The sequence below is a fragment of the Sus scrofa genome, chromosome 14, assembly GCF_054392235.1.
Source record: "Sus scrofa isolate SSC_HxYL_T2T_F1_AM1 chromosome 14, Sscrofa_HxYL_maternal_Yorkshire_Landrace_v2.0, whole genome shotgun sequence".
In the NCBI taxonomy this organism is placed as follows: domain Eukaryota; kingdom Metazoa; phylum Chordata; class Mammalia; order Artiodactyla; family Suidae; genus Sus; species Sus scrofa.
In genome coordinates, this window is record NC_139396.1 from 143325181 (window position 1) to 143348253 (window position 23073).

General features: G+C 46.3%; 1 protein-coding gene across 2 annotated transcripts in view; it reads left to right on the forward strand.

Moving 5' to 3' along the window:
- Positions 1-15104: 15104 nt before the first annotated feature.
- The window catches only part of MXI1 (MAX interactor 1, dimerization protein), a 78989-nt gene continuing 71020 nt past the window's right edge, over positions 15105-23073 (forward strand). For both annotated transcript variants that reach the window (XM_003133181.7, XM_084994270.1), the window contains exon 1: positions 15105-15643. In XM_003133181.7, the coding sequence (XP_003133229.5) occupies positions 15382-15643 (262 nt within the window). In that variant the 5' untranslated portion in view covers positions 15105-15381. The remainder of the gene's footprint in view (positions 15644-23073) is intronic.

Genomic DNA, 23073 nt, shown 5'->3' on the forward strand with positions numbered 1-23073 from the left:
ATTCCTTTTTTTCCCCTGACCTATTTTTTTTCATTAAATGTTTTATTTTAATGTAATTATAGATTCTGTCTACCCTTTACCTGGTTTCCCTCAGTGATGACAAGAAATTTGTGAGTGTGAAGATTTTATTGTATATATATACATATATATATATATATACACACACAAAACTTTTAAAGTTTTATATATTTACGTGTGTATATATATACACACATATATATAAAACTTTTTCCCAAGCTTTATTGAGATATAATTTACATAAAAATTTAAGGTATATAGTATGATGATTTGATTGACATGTGCATATATATAGAATACATATAGATATATAGAAAGAGTTACCACAGTCAGGTTAATTAACACAGCATCACCTCACACAGATACATGTTTGTATGTGTGTTTGGGAAATACTTCTAAGATCTACTCTCTTAGAAACTTTCAAGCATACAGTACACTATGATTAACTACAGTCACCATGCTACATTAGATCCCTGGAAATTATTCATCTTAAAACTGGATGTTTGCACTCCTTGGCCACATTTACCCATTTTTCCCAAACTTGACTTTGGCAACCACCAAAGCTACTCTCTGTTTCTATGGCTTTGGGTTTTTTTGTTTTTTGCGGTTTTTTTTAGATTCCATATATAAGTGAGATCATATAACAGAGAAAGACAGTATTTAGCTCTCTCTACATGAATTATTTCATTTAGTATAATGCCCTCAAGTTTCGCCCATGTTGTCACAGATGGCAGGATGCCTTTTTTTATGGCAGAATGGTATTCCACTATATATGGAATTATATATGTGATATGTAATGTGATACCTATATCACATTTTCTTGATCCTTTCCTCTGTTGATGAGCACTTAATTTGTCTTCATGTCTTGGCTATTGTAGATAATGCTGAACATGGGGTGGAGAGATTTCTTTAAGATGGTGATTTTATTTCCTTCATATATATACACACATACACACACTCAGAAGTGGAATTGCTGGATTGTATGGTAGTTCTATTTTGAATTTCTTAAGGCATTTCCATACCATTTGCTATAGTGGCTGCGCCAACTCACATTCCCATCAGCAGTGCACATGGGTTCTCTGTTCTTTTACATCCTTACCAGCACTTATCTTTTCAGTAATAGCCATTTTAACAAGTGTGAGATGATAATCTCATTGCGGTTTTGATTTGCATTTCCCTGATGATTAGTGATGTTGAGCACTTTTTATGTACCTGTTGGCCACCTTCTTTGGAAAAATGTCTATTCAGGACATTTGCCCATTTTAAAATTAGATTTTTTTTTGAGATATATGAGTTTCTTACATATTTTGGTTATTAACCCCTTATCAGATATATGATTGGCAAATATTTTCTCCAATCCTGTAGGGTGACTTTTCAGTTCATTGATTTTTTTCCTTTGTGATGCAGAAGTTTTTCAGTTTGGTATAGTTCTATTTGTTTATTTTTGTTTTTGCTGGTTGTACTTTTGGTGTCATATCCAAAAAGTCATTACTAAGACTAAAGTCAAGGAGCATTTTCCTTGTGTTTTCTTCTAGGATTTTTATGTGTTCAGCTCTTACACTTAAGTCCTTAATCCATTTCTAGTTAATTTTTGTGAGTTGTACTAAGATAGAGTTTATACTAAATCTTGATATCAAGCAGATGAAGTCAAAATTGTTTTAGCTATTCTAATTCACTTGCTTTTCCATATAAATTTTAGAATAATCTTGTTTATACTTTTCTCTGGTTGCTTTCAAGATTTTTTCTTTGTTTTCATTTGTCATAAGTTTAATTGTGGTGTGTCTTGTCAGGGATTTCTTTGGATTTATCCTGTCAGGGCTTCACTCAGCTTCTTGAATCAGTAGTTTATGCCTTGACAGACTTGGAAAGTTCTCAGTCATTATTTCTTCAAGTATTTTTTCAGCCTTTCCCTCTTTCTCCTCTCCTTCTGGGACTCTAACCACTTTAATCTTAGATGATTCTCTAGCCATGTTCTGAGGCTCTGTTCATTTTTTGTGAAGTCTATTTTCTCTCAGTTTTTTAGACTGAATAATTTCTATTGTTCTATCTTCTAGATCATTGATTACTTCTTCTGTCCTCTCCATTCTGCAGTTGAGACCTTCCACTGAGATTTTTATTTTGGTTACTATACTTTTTAGTTGTAAAACTTCCTTTTGGTTCTTCTGTAGCTCTTTGATTTCTGTGCTGAGCCTTTCCATTTTTTAATTTGTTTCAAGCGTGTTTGTAATTATTCTCTGAAACACTTTCCTCAGGGCTATTTCTCTAATATTGAGGTGTTGGCATCTATTGATTATGTTTTTCCATTTGGTTTGAGATCTTCCTGGCTCTTGGAATAATTTTTTTTTTTTTTGGTCTCTTTAGGGCCGCACCCATGGCATATGGAAGTTCCTAGGCTAGGGGTTGAATTGGAGCTGTAGCTGCTGGCCTACCCACAGCCACCGGAATGCCAGATCTGAGGCTTGTCTGCAACCTACACCACAGCTCACAGCCATGCCGGATCCTTAACACACGGAGTGAGGCCAGGGATCAAATGCATATCCTCATGGATACTAGTCAGGTTTGTTACTGCTGAACCATGAAGGGAACTCCTGAATTTTTTTTTTAAACCTGGACACTTTCATATTATAAGACTCTGCATCTTTTTTTTTCTCTTTAGATTTCCATTCCATTAAAATAAAATTTGTTGGTGTGTAGTTAATTTACAATGATGTATTAGTTCAGGTTTACAGAAAAGTGAATCAATTACACATATACATATATCTGCATCTTATTTAAACTGTCTGTTGCATGTGGCTTCCTCTAACACAACTGTGGCAGGGGAAGGAGGGTGCTGCCTTGTTACTACTAGGTGGAGATAGGAGTCTAGGTTCCCCTCTCAGCCCAACTGACACCTGATGAGGATGGCCTTTTGTTCAGCTGTGCAGACACGAGAACTGCCCATGTGATCTGCATGAACACTGCAGGGGGAGGGCCTCTTTCCCAGCTGGTAGGGGTGAAAGTCTTGGCTCCCTGTTCTGCCATCTCTGAGACCATTCTGGCAGGGGATGTTGGGGAGCCTTATTACAGCCTGGCTAGGGTGGAAGTCTAGTCTCCCCACTTGGCCTTTACTGGTGTGAGTGTGGGTGGGGTCAGTTTTTCTGTGGTATTTGGCTGAAACAGAGTGGTTATTATCTAAAGTTTTTTGTCTTGCCAGGCTGCCCCTTTCCTGGTGCTTTGGCTAGAGAGAAGAGACTTTTGTTTGTCCTTTTTTCTTTTTTGTCTGTACTTGGCGTTTCCAGGTTGCTGGCTTCTTCAACTCCAAGTCTGGGATAAATGAGGCAAAAATAAAACCCAGAGAATTCACCACTGTGTTGTTTCTGGGATCCTGAGGTCCCTAGCTGGTCTGCCTTTCTCTCATCACCTCTAAGAATCTTCTTATGTTGGATATGTATGCACTGAGTATTTAGTTGTGCCTAGCAGGAAGAATAGAGAAGCTTGTGTCTACTTCATCCTCCTGGAAGTGGAAGTTCCTTCCTCACTGTTTTCACTTACACCTCTTAACTGAAGCAAAAACCCACTGAAATGTCCATATCATGCTGACTTTTAGCATGACTTACCAACACTTTAAAAGTGTTCGAAATCCTTTGCTAATAGAATATCGCTATGAGATAGTTTGGGCCCATCTTGCCAAAGATATAATCAGTCTCAAATTAATCAAGAATCCTCTCTGGGTAAATCTATTATCATAGTAAAATTAACTCCATCAAAGGATGTTAAATTTTGATAGTTCCATGTGGGGAAGTGGAGATAGATTTACACCCAGAATGGCTGTCCTGAAAACACCAAAACTTCATCACGGCAAAACTCTGACTGGTTGCTGACAAGTTTCCCCCAAATTAATTATCTGCAACCACTCCCAACTGTGAGGGTTTGATTTCTCAGAAATATTGCCCAAATTCCTCTTCTGTTTCTTTCAGCAGAACAAGTTACCAAAACTAAATCAGGAACAAATCTCTGAATATTATTAATAAAGGAGGAGTTTCCTTTGAACTAGAGTCTTTTAAACTGTGTTTCCCAGAGATTTCCTGTGCAGTTTCAAAAGGAGCTCATGGCCACTTTGATTAGGACTTTATCTCAAGGCCTAATGGGAGTAGGTGTGTTCTTAGTCTGTCCATCAACATGGATGTTAGCCAGCTATGTCCCCTTGTAAAAAAGCAATACAGCCCCTCCTTGGGATCCAAACTAATAAAATGATCTTCTTCATCAGAAGTGAGAGTCTGCTGTTTCTCTAACTCTGAGCCTTGTGGCAGGAAAACTTCTGAAAAACCAAGGAAGACTTTTCTGTTGTTACTTTGTTCGCTTGTAGGTCCATCCTGATACTGAACACACATGAGCAAAATGCCGTCTGCTGCAACCATGTTCTTTTATTGCACTATTATTTCAGTCATTTAGGGGTTTGGAGAAAGATGGTGGGTGGGGGAAGGCTAATAGAAACAGATGGCTAGTGCAATTATCACCTGAAAAACAGGTTTGTCCTTCAAAAATGACAACAGCAGTGGACTCTCAATGGCAGGTAAAATTTGAAAAAGGATTAGTAAGGGATTACATAAGAGAAAAAGAACAGGTGTATAGGGTACTCCAGTTGGAGGGGGTGCTTTAGCTTTTGATGATACCCTCAAAATTTCCCCTTCATATTTCAGTTCCATTTGTGCCCAGGGATGTTGGCAATGGCCAGAGGTGGTGAGTTTGGGGTCATCTAAAAGAAGAGCAAAAGATAGAATAAACACTGAAGTTTGCCTTCAGTCTTTGGAGAGAAAACCTGACTTAAAGGGGAGGGCATGTTGGACTTTTTAGCAAAGTATATATGCACCTGAAGAGAAGGCAAGAAAGCCATAACTCTCAAGAATCTCCATCCTTCATGAACCCTGAAGCTCCACTTCAGAACCCTGGGAATAAGTAGAAAAAGAATCTTAATTCTTTGAGGAGGGTGGCCATGGAGTCAGTGCCAGAACTTTTACAAGTGAGCTGATCACAGAGCATTATGGCTGGAGGTGAACATCTGGTCTATATCCATTTTATAGATGATGAAACTGAGCCCTGGAAGTGCCATGACTTGCCTAAGATCCTGACCAGTTAGTGACAAAGCCACAACTGGAATTTAGGGAGTTGGGTCCCTTTTGTGCAACAAAGTCCTTTCCCTTATGCTATGAATGATCCTGTCTTATAAGGCTTATCCAGGGCTCAAAGCCAGAAGAGTGAGAAAAAGGAGATCTGAGCCCACATTCTGTCCAGCAGAGGGTCTTCTTGGGAAACTCTGGGTTGTACTGAACTATACTCTTCTATACTGTAGCACCACCTGTATGATCTTCTTTTGCTAAGCAGCCTTGAAGATCTGCAGGGAGCATCTGGGAAAGGTACAAAACAATACCTATTGAATTCTTCCTCCATGGTAGGCACTGTGCTAAGCACTTCCTCCACGGTAGGCACTGTGCTAAGCACCCCAGCTCTGCTACTTGCCAGCTGTGCCATCTGAGGCATTATCTCATTTGATCCTCACAATGACCTTGTGAGATAAGTGTAGTTATAGTTTCCATTTTGCAGATGAAAAGCTGAAGTTCAGAGAGGTTATGGAACTTGCCCAAGCTTGTATACCTGAATCAATGACCAAAAGAGAATTTGAACCCATCTCTTCTTGGCCGTGAACCCCAAGCTTCTAACTTATTCACGGTTTCACTTCTCAAAGGTAGACTATACTCTGAGGTGCCCAAGTCACAGTAGAAATTTGTGCCTGCTTAATTCAGATACACAAAGGAAATGAAATCTGATGCATGCTAGCCTAGCTGTTTCAGGATGGAGGTGGTAGGGGGAAGACTGGTATCTCTGGAGAATACTAAGCTCTCTAGAAATGATGCTGAACACACCGGTGTGGCTCTGAAGACGCAACGCTGGTTGCACAGCTCTGCTCCACTCTGACTCTGTCTGGCCTGGTGGCTGGGATGTGATCCAGTGGAGCTCCTTCAAGGCAGGCCATTGGATAAGTGAAGCTGTCACATGTCTCCACCACTTTCGGCTCGGGGATTGCCCACCCTGGGCCGAAACCCATTTCCCCTTCTTTACCCTTTAAGATATCAGACCCCTCCCATCAGTGACGCTCAAGCCTAATTGCACCTGAAAATCACCTAAGGAAACTTTTAAAAGTGTTGGTATCTGAACCCTATTTCCAGAGATTCTAATTTAATTTTACTAAGCTAAGCTCCCCAATCAAGGTTTCCAGATAAAACACAGGACACTCAGTTAAATTTGAATTTCAGATGATCAACGAAAAATTTTTAGCAGAAGTATGTCCAAATATTGCAAGGGTCATACTTAAACTAAAATTTGTTGTTTATCTGAAATTCAAATTAAAGTGGGCATCCTGTATTTTCGTTTGATAAATCTGGCAATGCCATCCCCAGGTCCTTCTAAGGCACGGGTCCAGGCTGAGAACCTCTTCACTGTGTGAGCAACAATTCTTCTAAATGTACTTAAGTGTTGCATTCAGCTTCACCATCTCTGGTGTGAGTGATAAATATATGTGTTTTCTTGGGGCCTTCTGTGGCACGGTGTCGGTCCTCCAGCTCAGCAGTGAGGCTAGTTGTGTAAAAGGGCAGACAGATCATGAGAGGTTAGCTTGGGTGCCAAGGGGAGATTGGCAACGTCTGGTAAATAACACCAAAGTGCTGCCTACACCCCGAGTTGGTCCTGTACACAGTTCCTAGTGATCAAACAATGCGTACTTCACAGTTATTTTATGCAGGACACTTGTTAAGCCATGGAAGCTGTGGCATGCAGGAGATGCCATGGAAGCTGTGGAAGAGCTCACAGCCTGGGGAGGGAGAAAACTTACTGGAGAAATTTTCATCCTACCATCAAATGAGGATTTGGAACAAGTACTCTTGTTATGTACATAAACCCAGTTAGCAAGACTGCATAGGAGTTCCCTGGTGGCTCAGCTGTTTAAGGATTCAGTGTTATCACTGCTGTGGCTCAGGTTACTATTGTGGCACAGGTTCGATCCCTGCCCAGGAACTTCCACATGCCACAGGTGCAGCCAAAAAAAAAGATTGTATAAACTTACACCAAAACACATGTGGCTGGACAGAACTGAATAAAGGTAAGTGGGTTATAAACAGGAAGAAGGAACTATTTTTTCTTTCTCCATTTCTTCACCTGTAACATGTGAGGGCCATGATACCAGCTCATGGAGGGATGATGAGGGTGAAATAAAATTGTGCTTGGAGGATGGGGCCTGGGATATTAAGAGTTCCCACTGTGGCTCAGCAGGTTAAGAACCTGACATAGCATCCATGAGGATGCAGTGATCCCTGGCCTCACTCAGTGGGTTAAGGATCTGGCATTGCTACAAACTGTGGCATAGGTCACAATTGTGGCTTAAATCCTGTGTTGCCGTGGCTGTGGTGTGGGCAGGCAGCTGCAGCTCTGATTTGACCCCTAGCCTGGGAACTTCCACATTCTGCGGGTGTGGCCGTAAAAAGAAAAATAAAATTAAAAGGAATTTTAGTTCTTACACTTACAGCGGCTCTGAGATGATATGGGACCCCATTACACTTACGTATAATGCACTCAAAACTACTCATGTCCAAAGAATGTAAAATTAAAACTAACCGAATGAGAAGACATTTTCCTTAGCATCAGTTCAGCCTAAGATTTGACAGAGACCAGTTCTTCCAGACTTTGAAAAGTGAACCAGGAAATGGAGAAGAATTTTCCAGTTCTAGCCTCTGGGTTTGGGACTTTCTATTCAATTCCACTTTAACAATGATACAATTAAAAATCAAAAGTCTAAGGCAGATTCTTGCAACCATAGGCCAACATGTTATTCTCATGTGCCTGCCTGTCTGGGATGGGTGTTTTTAGGGTGTAGTTATATGGAAATAGCCTCTGATTAGGTTTCTGACTTTTCCAGGTAAGTTATAATTTTAGACAGTTGTTTTGACGTGACTCTTTGGCAGGCCACACGTATCTGTGAGGTTTTCAGAACTCTGAGAATTAGAATAACATACGATTTTTTAAAAATTCAACTGTTCTGATACATAATATAGTATGCCTTAGTATATGGAAACATGCAAAGGGTCAGTGTATACAAACAAAAGTCAATTTCCAATGTAAGCAAGAGAGAAAGGGTTTCCAACGAAGGCAAACCCTTCCTTAGTCTCTATTATGACTATTTCCGTGATGCCTAAGATGGTCCCTCAGTATGAATCCCTATTGCTCTGGTTCCAACTTCCAACATGGGATTGACATTTCTTTCTTTTTTCTTTTTTCTCTTTTTTTTTGGTCTTTTTAGGGCCGCACTCGTGGCATACGGAGGTTCCCAGGCTAGGGGTCTAATCGGAGCTATAACTGCTGGCCTACACCACAGCCACAGCAACGCCACACCTGCAACCTACACCACAGCTCATGGCAACACCGGATCCTTGACCCGTTGAGCGAGGCCAGGGATCAAACCCGCAACCTCATGGTTCCTAGTCAGATTCATTTCCACTGTGCCACGACAGGAACTCCTGGAGTTGACATTTCATTTTCTGAAAGACACAGGGGGGAAAGGGCCTTTGTGTGCATGTCTGTGCCTGTGTGTGTAGCTGCATGCATACCACTGATCCCATGTCACAGGTACACCTGGGTAAGAAACAAGTCCCATGAGGGTCGGGGTTTCGGCTCTTTGCTCACTGCTGTGTGCCTACACCTAGAAGAAGACGATGTCTTCTGACACATGGAAGATGATGACTTCTGATGGAATGAATTAATCTGCATGCTGAGTATGTGCTCATACATCTGTTATTCCTGATATATAAACCCACTGCAGTGCTCTTCAACCTTTTCACCCAGGAGAACTGAGCTCTGGTCAGGAAGAGAGAGGGCAACCTGCAGGCCTCATGCAGGAGAGAGGGAAAAGGAAGAGAAAAAAAAAAAAAAAGGCTTCAGAGGGGAGGAGAACATGAGTTCTGAGCAGGTGTCCAGGCAGAAGTTCAGGAACTAGAAGCAGCACCATTCTGGGATGCTTGCCTGTAGATTTTGTGTATTCCCTGATGTAGGTGCTGCTTGCAGCATGTGGAAGTTCCTGGACTAGAGGTCAAATTGGAGCTACAGCTCCTGGCCTACACCACAGCCACAGCAACATTGGATCCAAGCTGCACCTGAGATCTATACTGCATGTTATTGCAAAGCCAGATCCTTAATCCACTGAGTGAGGCCAGGGATCAAACCCCATCCTCACGGATATTGTGTTGGGTTCTTATCCTGCTGAGCCACAACAGGAACTCTTGCTTCCCAGATCACTGAGTCCAGTGGTTCACAGACAGGGGTCCTGGTGCCCTAGACCTCCTTGAAGACAGGAATAGGTCTCTTCCAATTGTTTTTTGTTTGTTTTCCAAAAAAAGGATCAATGGGAAGCCAATTTTTCCCAGAGATAAGGCAGATTGGGTGACCTAAAATAACAGTTTCTTTATTTTTGGCTAGAATTTTACCAGCCCATGGGGTCATCCTGTTCGCCCATGCTGACCTAAAAATTCCCATGGGTAGTGACATCCTCATCTGTGATTAATGAAGATAGGGGAAATGAATTAATGATGCTTTTTGGAATGGGGGAGAGGTAGACTATACCAGTGGAACACAACCATCATAGATCAGGACATTAATACTGCAGATGGTGAGGTTATTTCTCCAAAATTACACAGTAGTGCAGTGGAAGAGGTGGCCCCAAACTCTGGGGTTCTAATTCTAGCTCCCACTTTTTTGTCATTGCTTTTGTTTTTTCCTGAAAATCTTCCAGGACTCTCTCAACCTCATACTATCCTTACATGTGCACAACACTTTACAGTTTCCAAAGTTCCTTTATATATAACCCCTCAGTAAGACAAATATTGTTTTTCCCACTTTGTGAATGAGAATTCTGAGGCTCCGTGTGATGTACACAATCAGCCAGCTAATCATCAGGTGGAAGGTCCTTTGCCATCTGCCTATTTTCCCTTCCATCTCCTGAAGCCTAACATTTTCCCTTTAGACCTGCATTCCTTTAGCTAAAGGCATTGGCCATCTTTTAATTCCAAATGATTCTGGAAATGGTCATATTTGAGTTAGTGTCAGTCACTGGTACCTTAACGTAACTGAATTTAGAATCTTTATTGATCATTTTTAAAAAGGAGATGTTGGAGTTCCCATTGTGGCAAAGTGGAAATGAATCTAACTAATATCCATGAGGATGCGGGTTTGATCCCTGGCCGCACTCAGTTAAGGATCCATCGTTGCCATGAGCCATGGTGCAGGTTGCAGATGTGGCTTGGATCTGGCACTGCTGTGGCTGTGGTGTAAACCGGCAGCTGCAGCTCTGATTCGCCCCCTAGCCTAGAAACTTCCATGTGCCTTGGCTACAGCCCTAAAAAGGAAAAAAAAAAAAGAGAGAGAGAGAGAGATTAAAGAAAACAGAGGTCTGAAGGATTCCCCATAGGAGACCCCAGAATAGGAACTTGTGAAAAAAGTAAGTTCTGTATGATTTTCACTTTGGTCTCAGGCCACTGCCTTCATTGCCTGATGATTCTGGAAAATTCTACATTAGCGGTAATTTATTACACTGGAGACCCATCTTGTCACCAGATATGTACAGCAGTAAGAACAGGGGCAAGGGTGATTGAGCCTCTGAACTTTTTAGGAAAACTTCAACCATCTGATGCAGTGGGTTTCTGGCTTCTCCACAGAGGAAGCATTTCAATATTTAAGCTTCAGGGTGAGTGACTCAGGAATAGCTTTGCAGACAGTGACAATTGCTTCTTCTTGCCACACTGGAACAAGGAAGCCATGAAGGGCTAGCACCATGGTTCCGGCCAGGCAAGGAAAGGCCATTCATCCCTATTACCCTCCTGGCCTAAGCCTTCCTTTCATGCCATACTTGTTCCATGCTAGGTGCCAGGGGCTGGGATGCTGGGGGAGCGAGGTGTGCTTCCTGCCCTTGATGAGCTCATAGTCTAATGAACCCTGTAAGTACTGGGCGTTGCATAGGAGAAGCTTAGGAGCTGGCTGAAACAGGAAGGGCCTGCCAACCTCAGAGGTCCAGGAGAAGGTAGGGCAGAGTCCAGAGAAGCAGAGATAATGCCCAGGAGCAGGTGACATCTGTTTGAGCTCCAATGTAGGGTGGAGGCTCTTTATCCTCTGCCCATGTCTACACCCACTGGTGAGTGTGTGGGTGGGAGTGGGGACATGGGGAGTGGTTGAAGGAGGCCTGGTCAGCACTTTGAAGCCTATGCCAGGAGCCAATGCCAGAGTCGGACTCTGGGAAGCAGAGTCCAACTGAGTCCCAGAGTCCTAGTTCCTGCCATTCTGCTTGGGCCTCATCAGTCCCTAGTCCCCAACTCTTGGGCTTTCCTTGAAGCCACTTCCCCCTTCTGATAGATGAAGGCAAGATAAAGGCTCCCAAGGAGAAAAGGAGCCCTGAGCCAGCTCCTCAGATCATTGCCAGACAATCCCTTTCCAAAGGGAAATGTGCCCAGGAAAAACTTGGCTGGGAAAGCCTGGAGGATTAGGCCTCAAGTGACAATGCAGGGGACAGAAGATCTTTTGATGGTGTTTACGAAGCCTTAGTGCAAAGACTGCAGGTCAAAGAGCAGAGAAGAACCTGACCTAGCTGTGCTGAGGTCTAAGGAAAAGCTAGATGTTGGAGGGTAGCCTTAGGCAGAAAGAGTTAGCGAGGGGAGAATGGGTAAGGAGGAAGGCAGGGCTAAGGACCCCAGGAGAGCTAAAGTGGTCCAGGATGGGGAAGAGCATCCCATACAAATGCAGGATGGGGAGGTCTGGGGGCAACTCCCATATCACAGCCTCAGTAATTAACCAGCCTCTGTGTACCTGAAGACATAATTACAGGTAAAACAACATCTTTGATGTAAGAGTGTAGTGGAGTCTGGGGGGAAAGAGGGACAAATAAAAGAGTGATTTTACTTTAATATGCAAACAAGGTTGATGGAAAAATAATACTAAGCAAGCAAATAGGCCAAACAAAGAAGCAGAAGGTTGGGAAAACGAGACCCAGACTGAGTGGGAAACCAAGACATCTAGGGCCCCTACAAGCATCATGGCCAGCCTCACCAGGCACCTCAAGAAGTTACTGCCTTCCTTTCAAAGAGTTCATATGTTCTCTTCATGCGGGTTGCCTTCTCATCCCTACCTGTTCTCTGCAGAAATTCTCAGCAAGTTTCCAAAGAGCCTGTTTATTTTCAGAGCCAAAGCCCCAGAGAAAGAGGTGCAAAGGGTTTGAACAGCCACTTCTGGGAAGCAAAGGTAATTGGGAATGGAGCTGAACTAGTAACCCAGCATCCTGGATGCCTGTCCCATGATATATAAACCCTGAAACACCACTCGTTCTGTTAGGGCCAACTTTATTAGAGAAATCTATTAATTGAGGATGGTGAGGCAGGTGGAAGAGACCAATACGATGCCAAGATGATTTAACACTTGATGGGCTCTGAAGCAAAAAATACGGAAAGGCCTTTGAGCTTTAGCTCAGCACATTGATCGTTCCACAAACATGCTACCAAAATGAATATAGGTAACTCATACTGTATGTGAGACTCTCGGGCACAATAGTATAGACTTTGTGAAACAAAAAGGCATTTCTCCTCCTTCCACTGTGTCTCTTGTGGTGCCATTGTCTGATGCTCAGAACTCACATAATAACAAAAAACAATGCCCTTATGATGGGGTGGGGGGAGAAGACTTGATCTGGCACCAGCAGTGGTGTTTTCCATGGGAATGACGGTGGGGGCTGTGGCTGACTGTGGGAATAGTGCAAATCAGCACTTTTTTTGTAGATTTTCTTCAAGCCATTGTTTATTTTGGCTTTGGTCAGATCCGTGGCCCAGCTTGAAGATTCCCACTGGGCTTTCTGAAGCTCGCAGACCTATGAGACATGAAACAGGGATTAAATAAATAATGGCAAAACACCCTACCCCCACCCTGGCACTCCTGTGAGGGGTGTGCCTATCTCGGTGGGTATGTATGTACATATATGAAGGTCGCAGTGCTGCATATGTGCACATTTGGCCCGTGCCTCTACCGGAGAGTTAAAGAGACCAAAGTTTTCTCCAGGCTTCAGTGGTTCGTTGCCTCTCTATCATCTTTCATCTGGGGCAAAGGAGATCAGGACTGTCTCACACAAGCGCCAGTTTGTGCAAAACAGCACTGGATAAAACTTGTCTGCAACTGTACTTCCTAAAGTCCTTAGATGTTTATAGATTTTTTTTAATAAAAAAATGTTTTTTAGGGCCTCACCCACAGCATATGGAGTTTCCCAGGCTAGGGGGTTGAATCGGACCTGCAGCTGCCAGCCTAGGCCACAGCCACAGCAACTCGGAATCCCAGCTGCATCTGCGACCTATACCACAGCTCACAGCAACGCTGGATCCTTAACCCACTGAGCAAGGCCAGGGATCGAACTCATGGATACTAGTCGAGTTCATTAACCACTGAGCCGAGAGGGGACCTCCTATAGATTTTTAAACATGAGTAACTCAAATTATGGTTCCAACAGAACAAAAAGTAAGTAATTATTCTGGTAGTGGAAGGTGAATTTTCATCTCATAGCTTTATGAGAATCTCCTTTACCCTAACCAAAGGGTGCAGAGACCAACCAAGATGGAAAATGAGCAGAGGGTATGGGTAGTATGATTATATTATGGGACAAAATGTGAATATATTGGCTATAAAATGCCAGTTACTGACTGTTCCTGTTATATCAGCAGTGGGTTACTGTAGTCCAAAATCACACAAGACTTTCCTGAGAGTGTGTGTACTGTTCTACATGGAAGGGGCTTCACAAAGAAATGTACTTTCTCTCCTTTTTTTCCAAAAAGTTTCCATTTCCAGTAAAATTCTTCCTGACGAATGTGTACAAAGCTGTCTCTAAGTAAGGTAGCTGGGTGGCACAAATCCATGGGCAGCATTCATGATGTCTTCTATGTAAATAGTTCCCCTGCAGGAAAACTCCAGGTGGCCTTGCAAGGTGACAATATTTAGAAGGGCTTATTGCAAAGATGTTTTCCAACAAAGTGCAGAAAAGTCTTGCTTCCTGCAACTTATTTTCCTGCTTAGGTGCAGGTAGGGGACTCAGCCTCTTCTCTGGATCTATACTGCAAGCAAAAGCTCTTACTAGGGGCCAGGCAGCATCCTAAGGGCGATTATAATTTAATTAATGCATTATTCTTATCAGAGTTTTCATGGATGGGGACACTTAGGCCAAGAGAGGTTAGAGGACTCATCCAGGCTCACGCAGCCTATACAGAGCAGAGCTGGGACTTGAATCCTTCTCTGTGGCACTTCCCAAGGGCCCTGACTCCCACCACACACCCCAGATCTGGAAAGCATCAATGGTTCCTGTACACCCTAACTGTTAGCTCTGCTGGAGCAGTGAAAACTATGTCAACTTGGGTGGGGCTCTTCAGAGCCAAAAGGTGGAATTCAGCTGCGGTAGAGGTGGGAGGTTCCTGGGCTGCCATTTCTGCCTTTCTGTCAAATAAAAGAGGGCCAGGTGTGGAGGCATCCTACTGTGAGCTTTGCACAGCTGGACTAAGGCTGGGAAAGAGGAGTGTAGATAGAGATGCTTGCATCTCCTCCCCCTTCCTGGAAAATAACATTGCATTTGAAGGGAGACAGAAAGAGTGAGTAAATCTGTAACTGGGATATGGTGGCCTGGGGATTTCATTTGGTCCTGTGAAGGCAGACACCCCGGCCTCTGTGAATGAGTGTGTGGATTGGGGGGAGAAAACTGAGGATTACATATGATGATTTTTTGGACTTTTTTTTTTTTTTAAGTCATAGCAGCTACCATTTATTGGAAACCTACTATGTGTCAGGCATTATTATTTTTATGTAAAGAAAAAATAGCCTAGTCGTTTGTTTTTTTGCAGGTGCTTTCAGAGCCATACGTTCTACACTGTGGTGAGATTTGGGGAGAGGCGGGGAAGTACGCAGGGACTAGCAGGGGGCGGTCCCCGCCGCGCTAGTCTCCACCTTTTATTTTGACCGGTCCGATGGCGACAGGCTCGCACTAGGACCCAGGCGCCAGAGCGCCTCCGTCCGTCCTGTAGGTTCATTCAATCTCCCATACACACAGACCCACTGCGAGACCGACACACACACACACACACACACACACACGCACACACACACACACACACACACTCAAACACACAACTGCACGCAGAAGGCTCGGGAAGTCAGGTCGCCTCTTCGCCTCGGCGCTTTAGTTGCTTCAGCCAGCCGGGTCTCCCCTGGGGCCCGGAGCTCGGCCGAGCCGCGCAGCCCCAAAAGAGGACGAGCTTGGCGGACCCCGGTCCCTCCATGGGCAAACGCGGGCGGCCGCGCAAGGAAGCGCGCTGCGAGGGCGCGGGGCTGGCCCCCGCCGCGCCCCCGGCGGTGGCCGCGCCCCAGCCCCCGGCCCAACCAGAGGAGCCCGCGGGGGCCAAGCTCAGGTGCCCCTTCTCGGACATTTTCAACACCAGCGAGAACTCGATGGAGAAGCACATCAACACTTTTCTGCAAAACGTGCAGATTCTGCTCGAGGCCGCCAGCTACCTGGAGCAGATCGAGAAAGAAAACAAAAGTAAGTTTGGGGGCCCCGGCTCCTCCTCGGCGCCTGGCTCTTTCTTCCTCGCCCACTTGGGCAACCCCTGTCGCCTGCTTGGCCCCCTCCCTCCAACACACACATCCAGCCCTCGGCATTAAAGCCGATGACACCGGAGAAAGGACACGCACGCACAAAGCTGCTAAAGATGTAACAAAGACGAGCGGGGGCGGGGGGGGCTGTCGGTGCGTCTGTCTGTCCGTCTCCTCTAGGCTAGGAGGACCGCTGGGCCGAGGAGCCGGGGGAGTGTTGTTGTTTGCTGACAACTGAGCCGAGAGCTCATCTCTTCGAGGTCGCCTTTCTTCCTTTTTTTTTTTTTTTTTTTTTTTTTCCGGAGCCTTCTCCGGCAGACAAGTGTTGTTTTTCTGAAGCTCGTTCTTGGGTGGGGTGGGGATTAGAAGCCGAAAGTTGGAAACCATAGGCAGAGCTCAGCGGTTCCAGAAAGAAAACACACAGACACACACGACAACGATAACAACAACAACCAAACAGCCCTCCACAGCGTGGGCTCGGGCTGGCACGGCTCTGCTTCTCCCTCCTGTCTACTTTGCTTTTTCCTCTCCTCTCGCAGCAGGGCTGGGCTCACGCCATCGCGTCCACGGATACAGTCCCCCTGCGCCTCTGTTGCCCTGGGGTGTACCCCCCAAAGAAACAGGCCGGTAAAGCCAGGCAGAGCCAGCAGCTTGCCCCGGACCCGCCATCCTACGCCCGGGAAACTCGACGAGGGGGAGGCAGCTAGAAGGAAACTTTGGGATCTCTCAGGAAACAATAGTTGGGGAAGAAGGTGTGGGCTGCTATGTGCGGTTTCTTTATTTTCCGGGAGACGGCTCCCTAGTGAGCGCGTTGGGCGAGGAAGGCAAGTGCCTTGCTGGTGGATTTCTGCTGTTCCCCCCACCCCCACCCCAGATTCAGGTGGAGAGTGATGTGGGGTGGGGGTGTTGGGAGTTCCACACTGGCCTGGCCTTCTTTTTTGTATTTGTTTGATTTTTGCCCCCGCCAGCTGGGTCCCCCAAACCTCCCCAGGCAGTCGACTCAGCGCCCTAACGGGGGCACGCGTGTGCGCCGTCTCCAGCACTATCCTCACAAATAATAGCTGCGAGAAGGGGGAAGGGGCTGAGGCAGATAGACAGACGGACTAGAGAAAAGCAGGCTGTTTAATCTGTCCGAAGAAGTAGGAAGATCAGTGAGATGGGGGGGGTAATGGAGGGAGAGAGAAAGAAGGGGGGGAAATGGTCCGATTGCAACGTGTCAGATCTTGCAGCCTCCTCCCCCCCAAAAAACACAACAACCCTCAAACACAAAAACACCTTAGCTAACCAACAACCCAGGCCCTCGGGGTTAAAGTAACCGTGTGATGGCAGCGAAATCGTGCAGCAGCTTAAGGCAAAACAAGGATTTGTGTTGGGAGGTCGGCGGTGCGTTCTTTTCTTTTCTTCTCCCCTGTTTTCTCAGAGTCCCTGGTTTGCGAGAAAGGCGCATCGCTGGCGGTGTAGCCGAGTCAGTTTGCGATTATTCACGGGGCTTGGGGGGGGGGCAGTGTGCATTCGTCAGGAGGGTAGTTTCTGAAAAGCCAGAGCTGGTGGGAAGCTGGGTAAAGACGTGGTTTTGTTTAGTGTGTTTGCTTTTGTTGGAGGGGGGAGGGGCGTAATTTCTTTCGCTATCCCCTGCCCGGGTCCCCAGAGTCTGTCCCGTGGCGCCGACTCTGGCGGGGGAGCGGGGGGGGCCGGTACACCCAAAGAGGGCACCTTGGCAGTGTGTGGCAAACCTGGTTTGCCCCCTGCCCTCTCCCACCCGTCACAGAGAGGTGTACTAAGGAGGCGGCTGGAGCTTCCACCGCGTCCCGTCCCCCCCACCTCACATTCGCAGACAATCGGAGACCTCCGCCCCCTACCTCCCGCCCCCGGCCGCCTTGGCCGCCGCCACCTCCTTGTTTACCCGGTGCCGGAGCTCCGGCGTGGCCACCAGTCACGTAAGCAGAGGGCCGGGCGCGCCGGGCCGGGCTGCCCCTCACGGGGCGGGCCATCGGCAGTGGAACCGGGCTCCTGAGACCTTGGAAGCCAAAGGGCTTCCTCCAGGTCCCTTTACCGAGGCGTGTGCGCTGCAAGCCCCCGAGAGGGGCTCGGGAACCTCAGCGCCCCAGTCAAAGTCAACTTCGTGTGCGTAATCAGCCCCTCGGCCCCGCTGCCCCCCTCCTTCGGCCGGCTCCCCGCGGGAGTATTTTTAGCTCTCTTGCTTCTTTTCGCCGCGGCTGTTTGGCTCAGCATGACGTGATGCCAGCGGCCCCCAGATTTCCCCGAGAGCGTGGGGCGCCGCGCTCGGCTGGACTGCGGGGACCCTGGCCTAGGCCCTCGCCCCCTCCCTAACCAGCTCACGCAGGCAGGGTGACCTCCAGCAAACTATGGGCGACCATCACCATCCTTTATTATCTTCCCTGCAAACAGGAACGGCCCACGGGGGCCAGTTTATTTTTCCCAGACTCGACCTTCCTCCCTCCGGGTCTGGGTCTCCTGGTATGGAAAACAGCGGGCTCTACGTCTGTTTCATTTTACTGGGGGCTTCTCTTCGAGCTGGCGGCGCTCGCCGTTGTTTTCTGCTCGCTGCACACAATGCCCGCGCGTCACGGCGGTCCGCGTGTGCACAGCAATAACGCGAGTCGGGGGGCGGGTCGTGCGTGCGCCGGGCTCGGGCACTGCGGGTCGCTCCGCGCGCGCGGGGCTTGTTTTGCTTCAGAGCCCCGCTTTCTGAAACGCTGACATCATTCCGTCGTTGGGGGAGGGAGGGGAATCTAGGCTTTCTGATAGGATTCCAGCATTTCTCAGGTCTCTGGTTTTTGGAAGAAAGCAGGGACCCTAGCTTTTTTATTTTTATGATGAGGGTGGAGGGTTCGAGTTTTGTTTGTTGGGCAAGGGTTTTTTTTTTTGTTTTGTTTTGTTTGTTTTGGTTTTGTTTTTGTTTTTAGGTCACTACTGCAAAGGGCATTACTGGCCGACTCAGGTGCACAACCTCCCCGCCTTCATTTCAGCCAGTTCTCCAGTAATCACTTGATCTCAGTTTCTCCGCCTCCTCCTCTTCCCCCTCCCAGCTAGAGACACATGGTTTCCACATGGAGACAAACTTCTTTCCTCTGACTGGACTTGACCTAGCGGCGTCGCTCAGCCAATCGACAGCTTCAGTTTCCTCTGACGTCACGCGTTGCTGAGGCCAGAGACTGGGGGGTGGAGCCAGGAAGCAAGCCAGAAAATCTCTGGGAGCTGTAGTGTGGCCAGCTGGTACAATTCCTTCTTAGAGGGACGCTCTTTACCCCGGAGGTGCTTGTTGAGCCTCATTTCTCCATTTCGGGTTCTGTGAGACATTCTCGAAATGCACTCTTAGAACCTGGTCACGAGTTAACACGTTCCGTTTCTACTGTTTGCAAAGTACTTACTTGGCAGGAGCTGGCCTTATTTTCCATTGTCGCCAGAACTGCTTTCATTGCCTCCTTGAGGTTTCTGAACTAGGAGTGCTCCCTGAATGGGTCTACAGTACTGAATTATTCCCATCTAGATATGATGAGTTTTCTTGGGGGTTCAGATTAAGTCACTCAGTATTGACTGACCGCTATGTGCAAGGCAAGGATTTTTAGGATATGCAAATACATTCTCCCAAAGTTCCAACTGATGTGAGTCCCTAAGAATCTCAAATTAAAGGCCTCCAGAAATATTCATCGTGGATACTGTGACCATGTTATCACAAATTGTGTATAAATAACCTGACATAATCACCTATATCCATTTGAGGTGCAGTGGAAGGTTAGCAATTTAGAAATGACTGTTTATTAGAACAAATATTTACTTCCTGTTTTGGTAAAGATTAAAACTGAAAGAGGAAAAGAAAGAAATTCACAAAGGGGTGTTCTGTGCATAAAACTTGGTCAGCAGGCAAGTGGAAACTATTGTAACGGGTAAGGTCTACAGGACAGAAATGGGCTTCCCAGTGTCTAGGGAATGTGGGCTTTGGGGCAATGCTTAAGATAGAGAAGAATGATTAAGTGGGAGTAGAAGCCATGCATTTCTCTCTGGAGTAGACTGCCTGGGTTTGAGGGTGAGGTGTTTTCCTAGGGACGTGGACAGGCCAAAGAGCAGCTTCTTCCTTCTGATGGAGTGAGCTGCTGCTGTGTGGTGTCATTTGGCCCCACCCTGCCTTCCTGACTTAATCTCTGCTCCCTTCCAGCAGGCCCACCAACGAGCAGGCTTCACAGTCATGGTGCTTGACTCAGACTCTTCCTTCTGTCTAGAATGCCTTCATTCTCTTGCTCCCCTGGGGTTACATGCATCTTTCCCACCCTTCAAGGCCTAGGTCAGCTACCACCTCCTCCAGGAAGCCTCCCCTGGCTGTTTCTTAAGTCATGGTAGTTGAGAGAATGAAAGTTTCACAGCCACCCAGAGCAGGGCCCAAATTCTTCCTTCACTGCTTACTAGCTGTGTGACCTTGGGCATAAGCTACTTAACCTCTCTGGGGTTTCATTTCATTTTGTAGTACAGAGAGAACAACAGCATCAGCTTCCTGCCTACTGAACAACTAACTGAGGTGCTCCATTTAAAGTACCTGAAGGAGTTCCCATTGTGGTGCATCAGAGGTGGATCTGACTAGGATCCATGGGGATGTGGGTGCGATCCAGATTCAAGGCCAAGCTCAGTGGGTCAGGGATCTGGCATTGCCGTGAGCTGTGGTGTAGGTTGCAGACTGGTCTCAGGACCATTGTTGCTGTGGATGTGGCGTAGACTGGCAGCTATGGCTCCAATTCGATTCCTAGCCTGGGAACTTCCATATGCCGTGGGTGCGGCCCTAACCTAAAAAGAAAAAAAAAGAAAAAAAAAAAAACCCAAAAACCTGGAATAGGAGTTCTTGCTGTGGCACAGTGGGTGAATGATCCAGTTTGTCTCTGTGGAAGTGACCATTCCATCTCTGGCCAGCATAGTGGGTCAAGGATCCAGCGTTGCTGCAGCCGTGGTGTACGTTGCAGCTCCAGCTGGATTTGATCCCTAGTGGGGGAACTTTCATATGCCTATGGGTGTGGCCGAAAAAGAAAAAAAAAATTAGCTAAAGTACCTGGAATATAGTAGTGCTCAATAAACAATCACTTCTCTGAGCTTTGATCATCAGTACCATGAAATTCTCTACTTGTTTGCTGTGCATTAGCTTTATCTCCACAGGGAGATGATCAGCATCTTAGGGGAAAATATCACCTACAGTATTTCAGTATATGTCACCGTGTGTATAGCGTAACAGGCAGCATACAGTAGTCACTTAATATACAAACTTTGGTTGGATTTGTCACTTATTGGCTATGGCACAGCAGATTTGAAGGCCAGGGAACACATGACAGACTTTCTGAAGACCTGGAGAAGAGTTGGAAATACTGATCTCTTCCAAAGAGGGAGGATGTCTCCCATAATCAATACAGATTGCCCTTGGCCCATAAAGACCCAGGGCCTATGAGGAGATGGTAGGTCAGGCCTGGAGAGCAGAGACTGCATCAGTTGGGACCCTGAAAATGGATCATTTATTGGTTTAGAGAGCAGGGAACCAGGGTGACTTATGCTAAAATTGAGGGCTTTGGTGGCAGCTAAATGTTTATGCAGGTCACACTTTTGCATGGTGGGCATCTTACGATTCATTCATTCCACAAATACATATTAAGCATTTACTATGTGAAATTTCTTTTTTCCTAAAACTCTGTGGGTTGACTTATGATGGGCGTGGAATGGGGGTGTTTGCTTTTGGTGGGGTTGTGTAAAGGGCATTCTTAAATCAAGCTTCTATTTCCTCTGCATCCAAACTTATGTTCCCCAGATTCAACTTTTTTTTCCCCGGTTTTAGATATGACCTCTGCCCATTGGTAAATGCCAGAAGTAGACTTTTGAAGATACAGTTGTGGCTTTCAGAGTCCCAGTGCTCCCAGGGACTGTGGATACCCTGTGGAGGGGGCCCAGGAAGAGCAGCTGGACTTTAGGAAGTTGGAGAAGCTTAACTGAGCCATTCCTGGTGTGAGGGGGAAAGAAGCTCCATCAGATACAAGACAAAACTACAGCTGCTCACCTACCCACCCTCTCGGTCCCAAACACTCTCCCATTGACATACCCAGAAATAGGGGCTTTCATCTGAGGATGGCCATTATAAGTCTGGAGGGAGAACTGAGGGAAGTGAAGAGGGGTGCCAGCATTCAGCAGTAGCAACTAATTGTGTTGCATAATATTAATCCTGGCTGCCATTTCTTAAGCACTGACTATATGCCAAGTATGGGGCTAACCGTGCATTATTGCCTCCAATCTTCACAACAACCCCATGAAGTATGCAGTTTTATTACCCCTGTTTTACACACCGGGTAACTGAGGAACAGGGAGCTGAGTAAGTTGCCCAAAAGTCACATGGTTAGTAATGGCAGAACTGAGTTTGAACCTAGGCCTCTGATTCCGGAATGAGCCTGTGGTTTTAACCATATATGTGTATACACGTGCATTTTCCAGCCAAGGAGTGAAGTCAAGAGGTAAAATGACTTGCTCAAGGTCACCCAACAACCTGAGGCAGAGCAGGTGTTTGAGACACTCTGTTGATTGTCCAAGGCCTTCCAGTACACACCCTGCTTTGAAAGGGTTTAGAAGTGAGGCTGGAGGCAGAAGAGCCAACCAGAGAGGGTTTTTGTTGTTGTTGTTTTTTCAGAGTCATTCAACTCTCCTGGCCCTAACTCAAGTTTAGGCTCCTAGGAAACACCACCCCCCTCCTGCTGCCTTTCCCTAGTCTGTCCTCTGGACATATTAGAGGACTTGGGGATGTTGCTATGGTACTGGGGCCAACAGCAGGTTCATCAAAAGCTGGGTCTTTTGCCTTTAAAAAAAGCCTGGCCCTGCAAAAACGAATTGGCCACAAAGATTTGCATCAGTCATTGTGGCTTGTTCTGTTTGAGATCCCCCTGCCTCCCCACCCCACCCCCTCTTCCCTACCACCACCACTTTCTATAAATACAGTTGGATAAATATTGATTTAAACTGGGTTTCTGGAGGAGAAGCACATGGTTGCCCTGGCCTGGTCTTCACTTAGATACTACCAGTATGCCAGGCCTGACACACCTAACCTCTGACAGTTCTGGCTTCCAAATGACCCGTTCTGGGGAGGTGAGTTGTGGTTTTGTGGCTTTTGAGTTGAAAAAGAGAGAGAGAGAGAAAGAAAAAGAAGTATAAAAAGCAACAACCCAGCAAGAAATGGGAATGTTCCTGCAGAATGAAGAAACTGATTTCCAGCAGGCAGGGCTGGGGGGAGGCTTATTGGAGCCTGGCTTTTGGAATCAGCTCTCTTCCCTTTCCCATTCTTCCTTCCACTCCATTTTGGGTTTTGTTTTGAAAGGAGGCAGGTGGTAAGACAGAGCTTCAGGG